The sequence below is a fragment of the Cebus imitator genome, unplaced genomic scaffold, assembly GCF_001604975.1.
Source record: "Cebus imitator isolate Cc_AM_T3 unplaced genomic scaffold, Cebus_imitator-1.0 Scaffold14, whole genome shotgun sequence".
Classification (NCBI taxonomy): Eukaryota; Metazoa; Chordata; class Mammalia; order Primates; family Cebidae; genus Cebus; species Cebus imitator.
In genome coordinates this window covers 11,240,553-11,259,709 of record NW_016107329.1, presented here as the reverse complement: position 1 = coordinate 11,259,709, position 19,157 = coordinate 11,240,553, and the positions used below count along the sequence as shown (strand labels likewise).

At 54.7% G+C, this 19,157-nt stretch overlaps 1 protein-coding gene across 13 annotated transcripts in view; it reads right to left on the bottom strand.

The window, feature by feature from the left end:
- MCF2L (MCF.2 cell line derived transforming sequence like) overlaps positions 1 to 19,157 on the bottom strand; it is a 212,943-nt gene that overhangs the window by 38,296 nt on the left and 155,490 nt on the right. For 10 of the 13 annotated variants that reach the window (XM_017502483.2, XM_017502537.2, XM_017502520.2 and 7 more), the window contains 2 exons: positions 16,484 to 16,574; positions 1,976 to 2,095 (listed from right to left, as the gene is read on the bottom strand). In XM_017502483.2, coding sequence (XP_017357972.1) covers positions 1,976 to 2,095; positions 16,484 to 16,574 — 211 coding nt within the window. Of the gene's footprint in view, positions 1 to 1,975; positions 2,096 to 16,483; positions 16,575 to 16,985; positions 17,400 to 19,157 lie in introns of those variants that run through there. The other 3 variants (XM_017502473.2, XM_037729244.1, XM_037729254.1) reach the window with 1 other exon arrangement.

Here is a 19,157-nt window from a genome sequence, read left to right as displayed (position 1 = left end):
GGGGTCCTGGGGCCACCATTCTCCATAGCCAGCCACAGTGGCAGGGGGTCCCAGGGCCACCTTTCTCCCTAGCCAGCCACGGCGGCAGGGGTCCCCAGGCCACCGTTCCCCCTACTGTCTCCTTTCTAGGGCTGAGGTCAGCACACAGCACTGAAACACAGGCCATGCATGTTTCAGCTGCATCCTTCACATGCTTCGCCCTGTAACATCAAGAATTATCTAAGTGGGGCTGTGCGTTTAAAGATGCTGGTGATGATTTTTGGGAAACCCACTCTGACGCCTCGTGGTGGCGCCGTTGCGTGGGGGAGCCTGTGGCACAATAACCAGTGAGGTTGGTCTTGCTCCCGTGACACGTGTGTGGTCACGAAGCCCGAGGCTAGTGTGCAGTGTCCCCATACAGGAGGGAACGGCTGGGCCCATGGAATCCTCTCTCACAAGGGCCATGATGCACACACGCCACCACAAGAGGCACTGTCCTTGGGGTGCTGAGCTGCACATGCAATGCCTGGCTCGCCCGGTGTCAGGACACAAACCTCCCACTGCCCACGACTCCCTGCTCTGCACAGTTTTGTCACTGGTCATCTCTAGAAAGTAGGCTGTTCAGAAACAAAGGGTTCTTGGAGGCTACAAAAACAGGGCGTGCACAGAGCTTCCCCATGGCGGGGCGTGCACAGAGCTCCCCGACGGCGGGGCGTGCACAGAGCTTCCCGATGGCGGGGTGTGCACGAGCTTCCCCGTGGCGGGGCGTGCACAGAGCTTCCCGATGGCGGGGTGTGCAGAGAGCTTCCCCATGGCGGGGCGGGCAGAGAGCTTCCTCGTGGTGGGGCGTGCACAGTTTCCCCGTGGTGAGGCATGCACAGAGCTTCCCCGTGGCGGGGCGTGCACAGAGCTTCCCGATGGCGGGGTGTGCAGAGAGCTTCCCCGTGGTGGGGCGTGCAGAGAGCTTCCCCGTGGTGGGGCGTGCACAGAGTTTCCCCGTGGTGGGGCGTGCACAGAGCTTCCCCGTGGTGGGGTGTGCACAGAGCTTCCCAGTGGCAGGGCGTGCACAGAGCTTCCCCGTGGCGGGGTGTGCACAGAGCTCTTGCTCATGTGGCGTGGAGACTGTAGCAGTGCAGTGAGAGTGGGGAGGGAGGGCTGGTGCCACCTGATTCCCAGGGCACAGGGAGTAGCTTCACAGCTAGTGACCTGCACCCCAGATTCCCTGATTTCCAGCAGGGTCTGGCTGTGTCGTAGGGAACTCCTGGCGCTGGCCCGTATGTCCCTGTTCTCTTTGTGGCAGAGAAGACATGAGCTCCCCGAAGCAGTTGACCAGGGCTCTCAGGGGAGCTGGCACAGCTTGGGCTGGTGACAGGGCCACACAGGCTCTAAGGGGCTTTGTGGAGCCTTTGTTCTTTAAAGGACAGTGGATCAAGGCTGAAGGTACTTTCTCACTGGGCAGTGTTGGGAGATGATGCCCTGTGCCTGGCCAGAGTGGTGGCAATGGGGCAGGGGTCACCCTGTTGGCTGCCCCAGGACAGGTCCGGCCCATGCCTGCCAGCAGTGGGGCTCCCTCCCAGGTCCAGGGATGCTTACAGCCCCCTCCCCAGCCCTTCTCTCATCCCCAGGGTGCAGGCAAGGTCTGGGCTGCATTCCTTACAGGTGGGCTGAGGGGATGCTCAGACCTCAGGGTCCCGAGTTCTGCAGCTTTCCTGGGGGCACGAATGTCGTGTGACCCGTGTCCTGGTGGAAGGCCCACACCGTGGCCCGTCTGAGGTGGGTGGGGTGGGGGGTGGGGGCCGGGGGCAGGGGTGGAAGAAGAAAGGATTGCGTTGCTCCTGGCAGTGTTGAGGAAGTGCAACCTCCTGCCAGCTCCTGTGGGGTTTAGTTGACTGCATGGCCCCGAAGTTGGCTCCTAGAGGATGCTGATGATCACAGATGGGGCAGGAAGGCAGTGAGCTCTATTCTGCTACCTCAGGATGGAGGCAGGGACACTTACCGGCACCTTCATCTTAAAGTCATCTCTATTGAATTTGAAAGCGATGTCGGAGAGAGTCCTTTGGAAAAATCCCGTTGGGCGAAGAACAAGGACGAGCTGCAGGTTTGCCGGGAAAGACGCCTGCAAGAGAGGGCGGGAGACAGGAGCCTGCAGCTCGCTCTGTGGACGGGGCCCCAAGCGTGGCGCCTGCACCCTGGGCTGACCGGGAGGCACAGCTCGCAGGCCGGGCATCCTCGACGTGGCATGTTTACGCTGAGATAAACATGGTAGAGATGCCAGCCTCTGTGAGAGGCATCGCCCATTTTTAAAAGAAAAGAAGAAAAGCCATGTGCCTTGGCAGAACGTTACCCGGCTTACAAATGTGAAGGTCAAAAGCTTACGACAGTGTTAGGGGCCGAGCTGTGTCCCCCCAAATGGGGATGCTGAAGCCTAGCTCTGGGTGCCTCAGAATGTGACCTTGGCTGGAGACTCTTTACAGAGGTAACCAAGCTAAAACGAGGTCACTAGGGTGGGCCCTGACCCCTTGTCTCATGGAGCACACCCAGAGAAGATGCTGGCGGAGGTCGGGGCGGTGCTTTCACACCCAGGGAGACCCAGGGACACAGCCAGGACAGAAGCTGGAGAGGCCTGGGGTGGACAGATGCTCCCCGCAGCCTCAGGATGAGCCCGCCCCGGCCACACCTGAGTTCAGACCCCATCTTCGGGGCGGGGGGGAGTGCGCTTCTGTGTCCAGCGGTCAGTCTCTGGTTACTTGTTACCATGGCCCCAGGAAACCAAGACACTTTTCAAATTTAAAAAAAGCAACATGGACACATACATGTGTTACTACAAAAATAAAGATAATCTTGCATCCTGGTGTGCACACGTGCCCTTGCACACAATTATATGAACTTATATGAACTTATAAGCTAGCTCTGCCTATTACAAGGCGGGAGACCTTGGGCAGGTCACTCCCCTTCTGTGTCTCGGCTTCTCCATCTGGAAAGTGGGGAGAGCAGCACACCCTCTCCAAGATGAAACCAACTAAGGCGTGCGTGGCATTCGTGGGTGCCCGCACAGACGGTGTGCTCAAAAGTCACCATGACAGACGTGCAGACAGCTGCTTTCGACCCCAAGTTCTGTCCAGACACTGAAACCCAGAGAGACTCTGTCACCAAAAAGGAAACTGTGAAGCAACTGAGTTTGATTTCTGGATAACTAGGTTAAATGCACCTAAAGTATGACCTATAGAAAAGGGTGGCATTGCCCTAAAGCAGAAAGAAATAGCGCAAGGACTGAGGAGTGACCGATTCGCCAAGATGTCCTGGCTGGGTGCTGCCCTGGCCACACTGGAAGGTCCAGGCTGGCCTAGCGAGGGCCATAGGAGAGCCCTGAGGTCACGAAGCTGGGGAGGTGTGAAGTCAGGGGGCCCGTGGGGCACGGGCCAGGGCTGGGTGCCCCCGGCTCATCTCTGCTGCTGACAACATGGTCTCAGGCGGGAATTCTAGATCACGCACCCCAAGTTCTAACCCAGCTCTGGGATTACAATGCAAGTGGCTGGGACCCCAACCAGGATTACACAATGCCTTTTCCACAGTTGTGGGATCCTAGCAGCAAGACCTTGACAAGCCTGTCCTCAGCACCCAAACATCCACCGCGAGCTGCGTTTCAGCTCACCTGACTGCCCTGCAGGAATTAAAACCAGAGACGTGCTTCTGCCCCATGCACATAAAGTAAGGGCTCAGTCACTGGGCAGCCGCCCTCCCCATTCAGGGCAGGCAGACACTGTCCTGTCGCTGGGTGGGCATTGCATGCCTTTCCCACAGGGCCCCTCCCATGGAGACCTCTGCCTCATTTGCATTGCGTGGTGAGGGCAGGGACCATGGCCCTCAGTGGCCAGTACACTTGGCAGGTGTTCTGTGGCTGTCTTCTGCTGAGTGGATGGGGGAGGGGAGGCTGATGGCTACCGGGGGACCCTCCTGCCTCCGCTACCCTCCACACCCATCCCCTCCACTCACGGGCCTCAGGGAAGTGCTCTGGAGGGGCCTGCATCTGAGCCCTCTCTGCCCCAGAGTCTCACGAGACAACTGGACGTAGACTAAGGCCACGGCCATTCACCTGTGGCAGGGGCACGCGTGGGTGAGATGCCATGACAGGCCGAATTACAAGCAGGGAGTCATGAGCTGAGCATCTGCGGGGAGTGTGTTCCTGGTGGACGGGACACCTGGGCAGTTCTTGGAGAAGCAAGGCCCCGAAAGTGGGATGCCCAGGGCAGGTTCTGTGTCTCTCAGCAACGAAAGGACTGAAAATCCCTCGCCACCACTGTGAAATCAGCCACACCACTTAAGGAAAACCAGTCTTTTTCTGGAGGCACAAAGAGCCATGCTCTTCTAAATTTTGCTGTCATTTTTATCACCTGGATCTTCTAGGACAGGCTGAGAGCTTGAAGTGCGGAGATGAAGCCGGGTGTGTAGGGGGCAGGTGTCTGCATCTCCAGCAGGTTCAGCTCAATTTGCCCCTAAAGCCTCTGGGAGCGAAGCGTACCTCCACAGCAAGGCCGCTGGTCCCGAGAGGCTCTGCCAGCTCTGCCACAACCCCTCTTCCCTGGCTCAGTTTTAGTCTTTTTGTTTTTTAAGCTGTTGGATCATTATATTAAATAGAATAATTGCAAGATCCTAGCTGAGCGACAAGGTGCTAATAATGTGCACAAACACATACTCTGAATATAAACAATAGTAAATTAAATTTTCTCTGAATTGGAGTTGACCATTTGTATTAAAAGCTGGGGAAAGGTCTAAAATAAAAACTTCATTTTACAAGAAGCGGTAAGTATAAATGGTAACTGGGTGAAGAATTTGGGATGGGGCTGTCAAGTCTTTTTGCAAATTACTTAACAATAAAGTAATCATAAGATTATAATAGGTTTCTATCTAATATGAAAACAATATTGCTCATTTTCTGGGCTGACCTGGATGAATTTAGTAACAGATATGTGTGATGACCACAGCATTGTAATCTGGAGGTCGGAAAAGTTCACTGGTTTCTGAGTTAATATTCTCAGTGACTCACAACGTAATCACTGTGTATATTTACCAGCACAGCTAAAGCCAACAGGACATGCTGGGAACTCTGATAACTGGGTACTTTGGGGAACCCTGTTTGAAAAACCCTCCCCAAGTTCAAATAACCTTCCTTGAGGTCCACTCAAAGCCACACCTATCCTGCTCGACATTACATATTTAATCTCAGAGCAGCTGAAAACTCACCAATTACACTTGTCTGACAGTAGCCAAAAAGCAAACACAAGTTTATATAAAAATATGCATTTGAAATTTGTGTCTCAGTGTTAACAGATGAAGAAACTTCAGAGGCTGAATCAGAGATGCTGACCGGGTGAGGAACGCAACGAGCATGGACACCGTTCCCGCAGATGTCTGGACGTGAGCGCTCAGGATGGCCGCTGCCATGTGCGTGAGGCACGGCTCCTAAAACCAATCCTAAACCACAGCATGATCGTTTGGGGACGGGTCTGCTGCAAACGTTCCTCTTAGAAAGCCTGGGAGAAAATACGGGGAGAATCGGCACACACACATCAATTGCACTCCCACTCGAGAATGTACAATAATCTCCATGAATTTCACAGGAACCAGACCTGGAGAACAGGTGTACACCCAGGATCCTGAGACGGGACTCGAATGACATTTGGGTGGCGACTACTATGAAAATGGGACAGTCTGCTGATTGACTGATGGGCGGGAACTCGCTGTCTCTCCCACACTCACCCCACAGCTCAAGCCACCCCCCAGGACCTCCCCACCAGCTTCTCAGCAGATGCTAGCAAAGTTCTGCCAAGGTTCCACCCAGCGCTGCTCACATCTCATGGATCCAGAGCCATGTGAACCCAGAGCTCACATCGAGAGCTCAGGAGTATTCAGTTGTTCTTCTGGACACCCTGTTAACCAGCTCCCTAAGGACCAGGACCCTGAAGGGGTGTGGATGTCTCTGGGTGTGTGTGATATGTGTGTCTGTGTGATGTGTGTACATGTCTGTGTGTGTGTCTATGTGATTGTGTGTCTGCGTGACGTGTGTCTGTGTGACGTGTGCCTGTGTATGTCTGTGACATGTGTCCATGTCTGTGTCTATGTGTATCTGTGCGTGTCTGTGTGTGTGTAATGTGTATGTGTTTCTGTACACAGTCTGTGCAAAACCTCACCCTGCAGAGGCGGACAGTAGAGGGAAGAGCACTGGAGGTGGTGGAGTAGGAGACGGAGGTGGCTCCCAGGCAGGTGTGGATGCAGGCGTCAGGCACCTACCGCTCCCCTCGAAAACACAGCCGGCCCTGCGGCCACCACTGCCACACCCCCCATTCAGGCAGAAATGGTCAGTGGACACCTCAGCCACGGGACCTTCACCCCATCCCGAGGATCACATATACATATACACACACACACACGTCCATAAACACACAAACACATTACACAGACACACAGAGACACACATCACGCAGACACAGAGACACACACAGACCACACGTGACTCACTCATTACCCAGAGGAGAAGCACCTTCTCCAGGGGGAATCCGGAAGCCTCCCCGGCCCTGTGAGCACAAGAGACTTCCCCAATCACTGGACACATCCTGGGCCTCCACGGGCTGCGCCAGAAGCTCATCCACCAGGATTCCCGCCCCAGAGGACCACGAGGAACCTAATTACATAGAAACCAGATGAAAGGATATTCACAAAGCAACTGGCTTCAACCCTTCGCAGATCTCAATCTCACAAAGGACACCCATGACAGCAATCCGGGATGAACAGACACGATGGCGGGGCCGGCTCTCACCAGCAAAAGGTGTGTGTGTGTGTCTCTGTGTGTATGTGTGTGTCTGTGTTTATGTGATGTGCATGTACATGTGTATATATGTGTGTCTGTGTGATGTGTGCACATGTCTGTGTCTGTGCATATCTCTGTGTCTGTGTGATGTGTGTCTGTATGCTGTGTGTGTGTTTATGTGATGTATCTGTACATATGTGTGTGTCTGTGTGTCTACGTGATGTGTCAGTTTGTATCTGGGTGTGTGTGATATATGTGTCTGTGTGATATGTGTACATGTCTGTGTCTGTGTGTGTGTTTATGTGATGTGTGTGTCTTTGTGATGTCTGTGTGTCTGTGTCATGTGTGTACATGTCTGTGTCTATGTGTGTGTGTATATGATTGTGCGTCTGTAATGTGTGTCTCTGTATAATGTGTGTATGTGTGTGTCTATGTATGTGACGTGTGTGTGTGTCTCTGGGTGTGTGATACGTGTGTCTGTGATGTGTATACATGTCTGTGTCTATGTGTATCTCTGTGTGTTATGGTGTCTGTGTGTTTCTGTACACAAACACACACACACAAATGGGCACTTTGTTAACGACCACAGCTAAGGAACAGAAACGTCGGTGCTCACTGTGAGGCCCTCCCCAGTTTTCCGTAGGTTGGAAATATTTCTAAACTGGAAGTTTAGAGGAAAAGGACACGGGGCTGCTGCGGCTCATGCCTCTTTTCACCCACGTGTGGAGCAGCCACATCTTCCCTCCCTCCCAATCCAACCTTAAGTCAAACCCTCAGCCACTCGAATGCAGGGGTTCTGCCTCGGCGCCATGAGCTCTGAGCTGCACAAAATAAATCAGGCAAATACTCTCGCTCCAGGCATCAAGGGGAGTGAGGAGCAGCGCTGAAGAAGCCTCAGTGAGCAGCCCCGCCCCTCGCCAGAACGGCCTGGCTCTGGGTTTGTCTGTCGGGGAAGTTGGCGTGGCCTATGGGATCCATGGCCCCTGGTCTCAGGGATCCCCAGGCTCCTTCCTCTTCTCTGTGAGAAAAAGCTCCTGACTGAGCCTGGGTCCCAGAGCTCTTTCTTTTTCTCTGTTCATCTTTAAAAAAAAAATGTTTCTGCGTTTACCTGACAGATCACGACTGTAACTACTCTCACGGGACGCAGTGATGTTTTGCTGTAGGTGTCCTGGGTGGGATGATTACATCAAGCCAATTAACTGATCTGTCACCTCACCACGCACTATTTTTCTGTGCTGAGAGCATTTAAAATCGATTCTTTTAGCAATTCTGAAATATACATTTGCTGTGGATAGAATGTTCATCCCTGTGAAATCTTGAAACTCATGGTGCATTGAGAGGCGGTGGCGACTGGGTCAGGACGGCCCCCCCTTGTGAGTGGATCAATCCATTCATGGGTTCCGGGCTTCATGGGCTGGCCCGGGGTGGGTGGGGGCCTGGTGGCTTTATACGCAGCGGAAGGCAGCCCTGATCTGGCTCACCGTCCTGCCAGGCAAGGCCCCCCCCGCCTCGGGACCCACCAGCAAGCTCTCAGCAGCTGTGGCCCCTCAACTGTAAGACATGCATTCCTTTCTTGTCATGGGCCCAGTGCCAGATACCCACACGCAAGCAGCAGGCCTGGACTAAGACGGCCTTTCATTCACCGTGTCCCTCCGAGGTCTCTCTCGAGAACAGAGTGACTGGTGCTGACGTTACTAGATGCCTGGATTTCACGTTCCAGGAAACCCACCTGAGGAAGGGCTGGGGCCTCTGGATCTCCCACCCCTGCTAGAGATCCTCAAGGTCGTTAAATCCTCACTGAGGTGGGAGGAGCGACCCTTCGGATGAGGGACAGTCGCTGAAATGGATGCTCTCAGAGTCATGGATTCATGTCTTATGGTCGAGGGGCCGCAGCTGCTGAGATCTCTCTTGCTGGAAGCCTCATGGGCTGCCTCCTCCACAATATTCTGCATGAACCGGCACTGCTCACACCGCGGCCCTGGGACCCCCGGAGCAGGGAGAGAGCTCGGGCTTCAGAGACAGGAAGGCCTAGGCTGGCCCCAGAGCCGCCCCACCCCATCGGCAGGTTCCCTTGTCGCCCGAAGCCCAGCTCCTCCACCTGTAGTCTGGGGTTGATGGATGTGCTGGGTGTGCTGAAATGCATCTGCCCCAGCAGCTGGTGCGCAGGAGACGCCCGGCAGGCCCTGGTCCCGGGGCTGTGCTCGCTGTGCACAGTGGTCCTGTCCTGAGAAAGCTCAGCCACAGAGGGAAGAGCTGGGTCCCCCATCACCATGGTTCCTCAGCATGCATTTTAGCTCCCTGCCCTGTGAGACGGTCTTGCCTCTTCAGAGAGGGGCACACGGACCTGGCTGTCTCTCCTTGGCAGCCTGCCCTCTCACCCCTCATCCCAGAGCTGCTCTGCATTCCAGGGGAAACTCCTCGTCCCCCACTCTCCATCTGAACAGCTCCTCCTCCCGTCAGGCTCTCATCAAGCATCACCTCCGCCGAGCAGTCCTCCTGGAGTTAGCAGTGCTCCCACCGCCACCGTTCCCCCGACCCCCGCGGTCAGCTCCTCCACACAGGGGAGGGTCTGGTTGCAGGGCCGCATACAAGCGTACTTTGCCAATGTGAGGGATCTGCTGGACGACCCAGAAGTCGGGGATCCGTCAGACACCTCGCTTTCTACTGTTCCTGCACGCACAGGCTGCACTGGCGTCAAAGGAAAAACCAGAGTTCTGGTCTCATGCAGACTAAAAATTAGATTCACTTTCTCCAACCACATACTCGAGGATCTAGATTTAGTTTGATATAAACACGAACATATAAAATCCAAAAATAAATTATGAAATCAGAAAATGTGAACACGCACACACAGTACAGTGGAAGAGGGTTAGATTTGGCAATAGCATTTTATAAAAGATGCATCTATCTGAGGACTGCGCAACTGTTGGACTAAAGGAGAAGAGGTGTGCGCGTTCTCAGAGGAGGCCCTTGTCCTTCCTGCCTTGCTGGGTGCTTGAGCGCCCGCGTGGGTAGCCGTGAACATACCCTGCTCCCTCACACCCTCAGCACCACACGGGCTTTGCTCTGGGTGGAGGCACAGGAACCCTGGTTCTGGGAACACTGGATTTTGGCTCTTCCAATGTCTTATTTTTCGATTCCAAGCCATGCTGAAGGCATCCATAAAAGAAAAAAGAACACCTCAAATTAGGGAAAGCTCAGCTCATAAGACAGCACATATGGTGGCTAAAAATAGCCCCGATCATAGCGCGTTATGTAAGTGCTGCGTCTCCCTCAGTGGCTGAGTGCTTGGAGGTGCAGTCTCTGTCCTGGGCCTGCTGTGTGGCACCCGCAGCACCGTGAGCCGGGCGCCCTGGTAGGGTCGGGCAGCTGGAGCCTGTGGCTGTTTGGAAACTGCTTGAGGACCCGGCTGGCCTGGCTGGCGCTAAGTGCTAGTTTTCCCAAAGCCACTTTAGGCGGAAGGCGAGGCCACCAAAGCCTGCTGTCGAGGCCGGGGGCACAGGGGGTGGCATCCAGGTGGCCCTGCAGGCACTACTTGCTGCCCCCATGTCAGGTTAATTGCACCGTCTCCAAACAACTGAACCAAGACGCGCAAGTGGTAATCCCTGGTCTGCCCTCTCTGGGCAGTGAGCAGCCCATGGACAGAGCCTGGGGCCTTCTCGCAACTCCACCCACCCCTTCCCCTCCACAGAGACCTATTCCCCTCCCAGTCTTCCCGGCACCCAGGCTCGCCAGATCCATGGCTGCCCTCACTCCCTTGCCCAGTGACCCCTGAGCCTCAGCATGTGCACAGCCAGCTCCCATGACAGTGCCGCCACCACCTGCCCCCTCGGCCTCGTGCCTCACTTCTCCTTCATGAAACCAGGGCTCCGAGCTCTGTGTTTCCTGCCCATCCAGTGCCCACCATCACCGTCTCCTGCTGGCTGCTTATGCCCCTCCTGCACCAAACCCTCCTGGAGGCAGCCTGTCTCCTGGGCAGCAGGGGCCTGGGGACAGTAAGACAACCCCTCCAGGGTCACAGCCCAGGTGGATGGGGCCTGGCGTGTGGGGCCTGACTCTGCCCCCTCCCCACAGCTCAGCCGCCCTTCCAGCCACTCCTTGCCGCCCCTGCCTGTGACCCCATCGAGGTGTCCCTCAACTGTCCACATCCAGCTGTGGGTGCGCCTTGCTCATTTCCTCCCTCACATCTGTGACACCCAGGCAGTGCCCGGAACAGAGAAGACCCTCAGGACATGCCGACTACACAAATACAGTCTGTGTGGTAACACGACTGTAAATTCTCATGGCAAGAAAGCACTGGCGTTCACACACAATTCTGGGTGATTTTGCTGGAAAAATTCTAGCTTCTGTTGCTTCCAAACCAGTGCTGGTGAACTCTGAGAACAAAAAGAAAAAAAAAATAGAAAAAACCACATTTTTGTGGAATAAGAATCACTACAAAAATAAAAACTCAAACACTAACTGTTCAGTTATGATGTTCACAAGACAGAGCTTTCAAGATGAGCCAATCTGCTTCAGAAACTCACCCTCTCACACCTGCACCTGCTTCAGAAACTCACCCGCTCACACCGGCACCTGCTCCAGAAACTCACCCACTGATACTCACACCTGATCCAGAAACTCACCCGCTCACACCCACGCCTGCTCCAGAAACTCACCCGCTCACACCCGCACCTGCTTCAGAAAATCACCTGCTCACACCCGCACCTGCTTCAGAAACTCACCTGTTCACACTCGCACCTGCTTCAGAAACTCACCTGCTCACACCCGCACCTGCTTCAGAAACTCACCTGCTCACACCCACACCTGCTTCAGAAACTCACCCACTGATGCTCACACCTGATCCAGAAACTCACCCGCTCACACCTGCACCTGCTTCAGAAACTCACTTGCTGACACCCGCACCTGCTTCAGAAATTCACCTGCTGACACCTGCACCTGCTCCAGAAACTCACCTGCTCACACCCACACCTGCTTCAGAAACTCACCCACTCACACCAGCACCTGCTCCAGAAACTCACCTGCAGACACCTGCACCTGCTCCAGAAACTCACCCACTCACACCCGCAGCTGCTCCAGTAACTCACCCGATCACACCTGCAGCTGCTCCAGAAACTCACCCACTCACACCCGCAGCTGCTCCAGAAACTCACCCAATCACACCCGTACCTGCTTCAGAAATTCACCTGCTCACACCCACATCTGCTTCAGAAATACACCTGCTCACACCTGCATGTGCTCCAGAAATTCACCTGCTCACACCGGCACCTGCTTCAGAAACTCACTTGCTCACATCCGCACCTGCTCCAGAAATTCACCCGCTCACACCGGCACCTGCTCCAGAAATTTACCTGCTGACACTTGCACCTGCTTCAGAAACTCACCTACTCACACCCACACCTACTCCAGAAATTCACCTGATCATACTCACACCTGCTCCAGAAACTCATCTGCTCACACTTGCACCTGCTTCAGAAACTCACCTACTCACACCCACACCTACTCCAGAAATTCACCTGATCATACTCACACCTGCTCCAGAAACTCATCTGCTCACACTTGCACCTGCTTCAGAAACTCACCCGCTCACACCAGCACCTGCTTCAGAAACTCACCCACTCACACCCGCACCTGCTCCAGAAACTCACCTGTTCACACAGGCACCTGTTCCAGAAACTCTCCCACTCACACCCGCATCTGCTCCAGAAACTCACCCACTCACACCCGCACCTGCTCCAGAAATTCACCTGCTCCAGAAATTCACCTGAGCACACCCACACCTGCTCCAGTAACTAACCCGCTCACGCCGACACCTGCTTCAGAAACTCACCCACTGACATCCACACCTGCTTCAGAAATACCCGCTCACACTGGCACCTGCTCCAGAAATTCACCTACTCACACCCTCACTTGCTTCAGAAACTCACCCGCTCACACCTGCACCTGCTCCAGAAACTCACCCGCTCACACCGGTACCTGCTCCAGAAATTCACCCACCAACACCTGCACCTGCTTCAGAAACTCACCTGCTCACACCCACACCTGCTTCAGAAACTCACCTGCTCACACCCACACCTGGTTCAGAAACTCACCTGCTCACTCACACCCGCACCTGCTCCAGGAACTCACCCGATCACACCCACACCTGCTCCAGAAATTTACCCGCTGACACCCACATCTGCCCCAGAAATTTACCTGCTCACACCCACACCTGCTTCAGAAATTCACCTGCTCACACCCACACCTGCTTCAGAAATTCACCTGCTCACAGCCGCACCTGCTTCAGAAATTCACTCACTCACACACACGTGAGCAGAACGGGACACTCGGCAGCTGAAGATCAACATCTGAACCATGGGTCTGCTGGGGGCTGCTTCGATAACTTGCAGGATGACGTTGCAGAAATACTCTGCTTTTAGAAAATAATTTCTGTATTTCTTAAAAAGCGACCTTGTATCTCAGGAAGCTCTTGTCATCTAACCTGGGAATGACTAATCTGAGAGACACACATGATGGATGATGCATGTGTGAGGGCTCAGTGGCACGTGTGGCAAAGCATGTGCAGAGGCACTGTGGCATACGTGGTGAAATGTAGGCAGGGGTGCCATGGCACACGTGGTGAGGTGTGAGCAGAGGCACTGGCACACATAGTGAAGCGTGAGCAGAAGTGCTGTGGCACATGTAGTGAAGCATGAGCAGGGGCACCATGGCACACGTGAAGCATGAGCAGAAGTGCCGTGACACATGTAGTGAAGTGTGAGCAGGGCACCGTGGCACACATAGTGAAGTGTGAGCGGGCACCATAGTGGCACACGTGGTGAAGCATGAGCAGAGGCACTGTGGCACACATAGTGAAGTGTGAGCAGGGACGCCGTGGCACACATAGTGAAGCATGAGCAGAGGCGCTGTGGCACATGTAGTGAAGTGTGAGCGGGTGGCACATGTAGTGAAGTGTGAGCGGGTGCCATAGTGGCACACGTAGTGAAGTGTGGCCTCCCAGAGGAAGGAGCAGAGCGGGAGCCCAGGCAAAGAGACCAGGGCTCGGGAGCCTTGTGTGAGTGATGGGCTGTGGTGGGCGTGTGAAGATGAAGGCGCATGGACCCCACAGGCATGGAGGCACCCAGGTGCATCCTCATACCCTCCAGCGTCCTGGCATGGATGCCAACTCCTACCACCACGTCTTGCTGAGAGACGTCCTGAGGGCTGGCTTATATGGTGGCAGATAAGTGTGAAAGATGTGGCTGTAACAGTGTTGTCTGTTCTTTCAACAATGACATGCTTGCTGGGAACATTGTGGGACCCGCCCAGGACTGATGTATGCTTTCTAGAGCATCTGTTGTCCGTCCACGTGTGTCTGACCCCGTGGGTTCTCACGATTTAATTTTTAGAATTGTCTATGATATGTGCAAACTCATTTAAAATGTGCAATCATGAAAGGTACACATTGCTATTAGCTAGTGATGGCTTATCTCAAGAACTTTCTACATTTCTGGGGACATTTGATATGGGTGGGACTTTTGTCCCCTCCAAATCTCATGTTGAAATGTGATTCCCATGGCCGGGCGCGGTGGCTCACGCCTGTAATCCCAGCACTTTGGGAGGCTGAGGCGGGTGGATCACGAGGTCAAGAGATCGAGACCATCCTGGTCAACACGGTGAAACCCCGTCTCTACTAAAAATACAAAAAATTAGCTGGGCATGGTGGTGCGTGCCTGTAATCCCAGATACTCAGGAGGCTGAGGCAGGAGAATTGCCTGAACCCAGGAGGCGGAGGTTGCGGTGAGCCGAGATCGCGNGAGGCGGAGGTTGCGGTGAGCCGAGATCGCGCCATTGCACTCCAGCCTGGGTAACAAAAGCGAAACTCCGTCTCAAAAGAAAAATAAAAAAAAAAAAGTGATTCCCAGTGCCGGAGGTGAGGCCTGGTGGAGGTGATTAAATCACAGGGTGATCCCCTCATGAATGGCTCCGCGCCATCCCCTCGGTGATGAGTGAGTTCTCGCTCAGTAAGTTCACTCGAGATCTGGCTGTTCAAGTCCAGGACCTCCCTCTCCTCTCTCGCTCCCTCTCTCACCACCTGACACAGGCTCCCGCTGCCTTCCACGGCGACTGGAAGCTCCCTGAGGTCTCCCCAGAAGCTGAGAAGATGCAGATGCCAAGCTTGCGCAGCCTGCAGAGTTGTGAGCCAATTACACCTTGTTCTTTATCAATTACCCAGCTAAAGTATTTCTTTATAGTGATGCAAAAGCAAACAAATGCAGTGTTACAGGAAGGGAAGGCTGATTATATACACGTCTACTTTTCTGGAAGCATCCTGAAGTGTTCTGAATTATTTTAGATAACGATGCCATAGGCAGTGTGCTCCAGGTTGGGGCAGCGTCAGGGACAGGGGCCAGCCACGGTGAGGGGCAGGGGGTGTGGTGAGGGTGAAAAGAGACACTTCATTCCAAAGACTCCGGTGAGCGGCCCAGTGACTGGCTCGTGCCAAAACGATGATGGTTGTGGGCGTCAGGGCAGATGTGGGGCCTCTAATTCTTGTGAAAGATGAAGGAAGGAGGGCATGGGCAGGGAAAGGGATGGCATCTTTTGCTACACCCAGAACCTTAGTGCAGCAGTCACTAGAGGCCGAGGAACCCAAAGATGGTTTGAACGCAGGACTGGGAGGCCAGGAGAATCGGATTTCACCAGGGTTTGGGGAATGCTTGGGGCAGTTGTGCCGTCCCAGCTGAGGACCCATGGTCCCAGGTCACCTCCAGGCAGACAGGCAGACTTTTTTCAGATAATGATGCCATAGGTAGCGTGCGCCAGGTTGGGGCAGGGTCAGGAACAGGGGCCGGCCGTGGTGAGGGGCAGGGGGTGCGGTGGGGGTGCAAGGAGACGCTTCATCCCAAAGACTGACCAGCTGACTAAGCCCTCTTATTTTTGGTCCTTTGGCTGCAATGAAACTTGGACTGACAGGCGCAGAGAGTGTGGGTAAGAAACGCTCCACGCCGGGGTTGTGCATGCGGGTGAGAGCTACCGACAAAAATAAGACTTGGGGGCTTTCTGCTGACTTAATCTCTTCCCTCTTAAATGGTTACTCTGGGTTAAAACCAACAGCAAACCCAGCTTCTCCTCTGCCATGGAAGGCAGCGTGCAGAATCTGCAAACAGACTCTCAGACGCCATGGGAAGGTCCTTGGGAAGGAGGACAGCTCCAAGCAGGGCTGGGTTACTGGGAAAGGGAGGTGGTGGCGGCTCCTCCGTGTCACAGCTAAAGATAGGTGGCCCGATTTGGAAAGGAGAAAATCACTGAGAAAAGCCGTGCAGTGCGGCTTCAGACTTGCAGGCTGGAGCATCTCTGCACACACCCACCGCTGCCCAGCCAGGCTTGCTGTGCTTCATGAAAGACTGCAGATTCAACCTGAGCATCTCAGACGTGCTGTTCAGAAACAGATGGGCTGCCCTGCCTCAGGAAATTGTTTTCAAGTCACCCTGGGCTCCCTAAAAGTTCCCCCATCTGCAAAAACCCACACACAGGCACCAGCTCCTTGGGAGCCAAAGCAGGGGGGCCTTGGCGCCGGCCTCCACCCACCGGGGCTGGGCTCTGTCCCCCTCAGCACGAGGCAGGAACTGCGGAGCTGTGCACCCAGAGGAAGAGGACCCTGCAGTCATGCAGCCCAGGGAGGGGCCGGGTGCAAGGCAGAGCCCCGGTGGCACTTACTGCGATGCGCAGGACGGATGCCTTCACAGAGGTCCATTTGTCCCGCCGCCGGTCTATCACCAGGATGAATCCGATGCCAGTGTCCTGCAGGCTGCAGTGAGGAAGAGACACTGCTGTTAATGTGTGCAGGTGGGAAGCCGGCTGCCCACGAAACCCCTAGGACAACCTCCCAGGAAGGCGGTCTGCCTGTATTCATGATGCCACTTCTGCAACACCAGTTGAGAGTGATGCCACACGGGGGTCTCGGCAAAGCGCGGCATTTCCTCGGGAGCCCCTGCAGCCCCATCCCCACAGTCCCAGAACCTGCTCTTATCTGAGGAAGGGCAGACACTTTCAGCCTGTTCTCATCACTCAGCCTGATATCAGCCCCTCAGGTCACACATGCAGGCAGAACCGCCTCTCCCGAGCCAGTCATGTTACATTCCACAGTAACAGCCGAGTCCTTTTCCTTTCCTGAGTGACCAGCTGACTAAACCCTCCAAAACAGTCTTGTAGTGCATACATCACGCTGGTCCTGGCATCTGAGGTGCCCGTGCCGGTCCCTGTCAAGGATTCACTCGTGGTGGCATTGCTATGGTGCTGGGAGAAAATCCCCAAGACGTCCAAAGGTTCCCAGGCATCTGCTGGAAACAGGAGCAGAGGCAGCACTCTCTGCGACAGCCACATCTGTGACAGAGACCACACTTGCGCGTTGTGTAACCACAGCCTCCGTCCTCGGCTGAGGCTGGTGGCAGGAGCCTGAGTCACGGAGTAGAGGCGGAGAGGCTTCTTCCACGGGCTCACTCCACAGCCAAGCCAATTGCGTGGTGCCAGCAGCTGCTGCCACCAGCCAATCCACAGCAGACACAACCACACGGGCAGGCCTAAGGCAGGGCTGGAACTGCTGATTTCCACGTCTCTGAACATGTCCTGGGTTTACATGAAAATCAGAATTCTACAGGACACAGATCAATTATGCAGTCCGTGAGAACGCTCTGCACGCTGTAAGCATCATTAATGAAGCCAGGGACTTAAGCAGTTGTCTCAGACCCTTCTGACACTCGGATTTAAAGACAGAAACAGCGACCCCCCAAGACCACAAAGACACGGCAGCGACCCCCGAATGTGCATGGGTGCATGGCTGTGTGTGTGCTGCTGCTCTGTGTCCCTGTCTGCACCTGATAGTGAAGAACTCCTCATATACGGGGAAGTTCGATTCGGTGACAGCAGAAACCTTCTGGTAAGTGCATGAATAAACATCAGCTTTCATTCAAAGCAGCGTTCTGCCGTGGGCACTAGAGTGCTGCATGCACGGGGAGTCAGCCCCTCCATTTCATAGCTGTGGGGGCACAAACAATTCATTTTCTGATCCTGCCTAGTTCTCGTGGAGCTAAGATTTTTTTAAAGTTATATTTTCAGCCGACCATGGTGGTTCACACCTGTAATCCCAGCACTTTGGGAGGCTAAGGTGGGTGGATCACTGGAGCCCAGGTGTTCAAGACCAGCCTGGGCAACACGATGAGACCACATCTCTACACAAATTGCAGATATTAGCTGAGTGTGGCGGTGTAGCCTTCCTTGGGAGGCTGAGGTGGGAGGATGGCTTGGCCTAGGAGTTTGAGGCTGCCGTGAGTTGTGATGGCAACATTGCCCTCTAGCCTGGGCAACAGAGCGAGACTGTCTCAAAAAAAAGAAGTAAATAATGTTTTCATATTTCCTTATTTACTTCCTGAGTCTGAGCACTTTGATGACTTTTTCTGAACTGTGGGACGCAGTAGGAACAGGAAATCTTAACCCCGCTTAGAAATGCGTGCTCCCTCGGGAGAGGCACAGAGTTACAAGTTATCCTCCAGAAACAGGCGCTAAACGTCCCTTTCCCACAACGGGACCTTGGATACGCCAGGTCACGGAGACAGAACCCAGCTCCCCTCCCTCCTGCCCCAGGCGGTGTGGTCAGAGCTGCCTTTGGACTCCAAGCCAGGGAGCCGGGCCCAGAGCTCTCTGGGTCCTAGTCCTCCTAGAGTGGAGGAGAAAAGAGCCCAGGACGATTGACTTCTGCTGAGCACATAATCCCACTCCTCCCAGAGTGAAGGAAAGAAGAGCCCAGGTGATCAATTTCCACTGAGCACACGATCCTCAGACCAGCAAACCCACTCAAGGGCTCTCAAGTCCCGAAGCAGGGGTCTGAGAAACACGCCAAGCTGCCCATCTGCAGGGTTTGCTAAAGAGCCCCTGCCGAGGGGCTGTGGGTCGGGCCAGAGGGGCTCACCACCTCTGTGACACTGGCAGGCTCTGCAGTTCATCGCCCTGGACAGGTGATTCAGCTGTGAGCCACCTCTGCTTCCTTTTCTGCAGAAATGAGGATAGTCATAGAATCCACCTGGGGGTTACTGTGAGAGCGAATGAAGCCACTGAGTGTGCTGCAACCCGAAACGCGGGCTGAGCGGCATCACCGTTTTGCAGAGTGACAAAGCCTGACTCAGTTTCTCCCCTGGAATAGAGCTCTGATTGGGGTGGAATTTCAGCCTCTGGGTCAACCAATGAATCCCCTCGGTACTCCACAGCAGGCTAGGACCAGCAACCGCGACCACGACTGCCGTGTGAGAGCTGCTGGACACAGAACACACCCCCCAGACTCCTGGGGCACAGAACACGCCCCCCAGACTGCTGGGGCACAGAACACGCCCCCCAGACT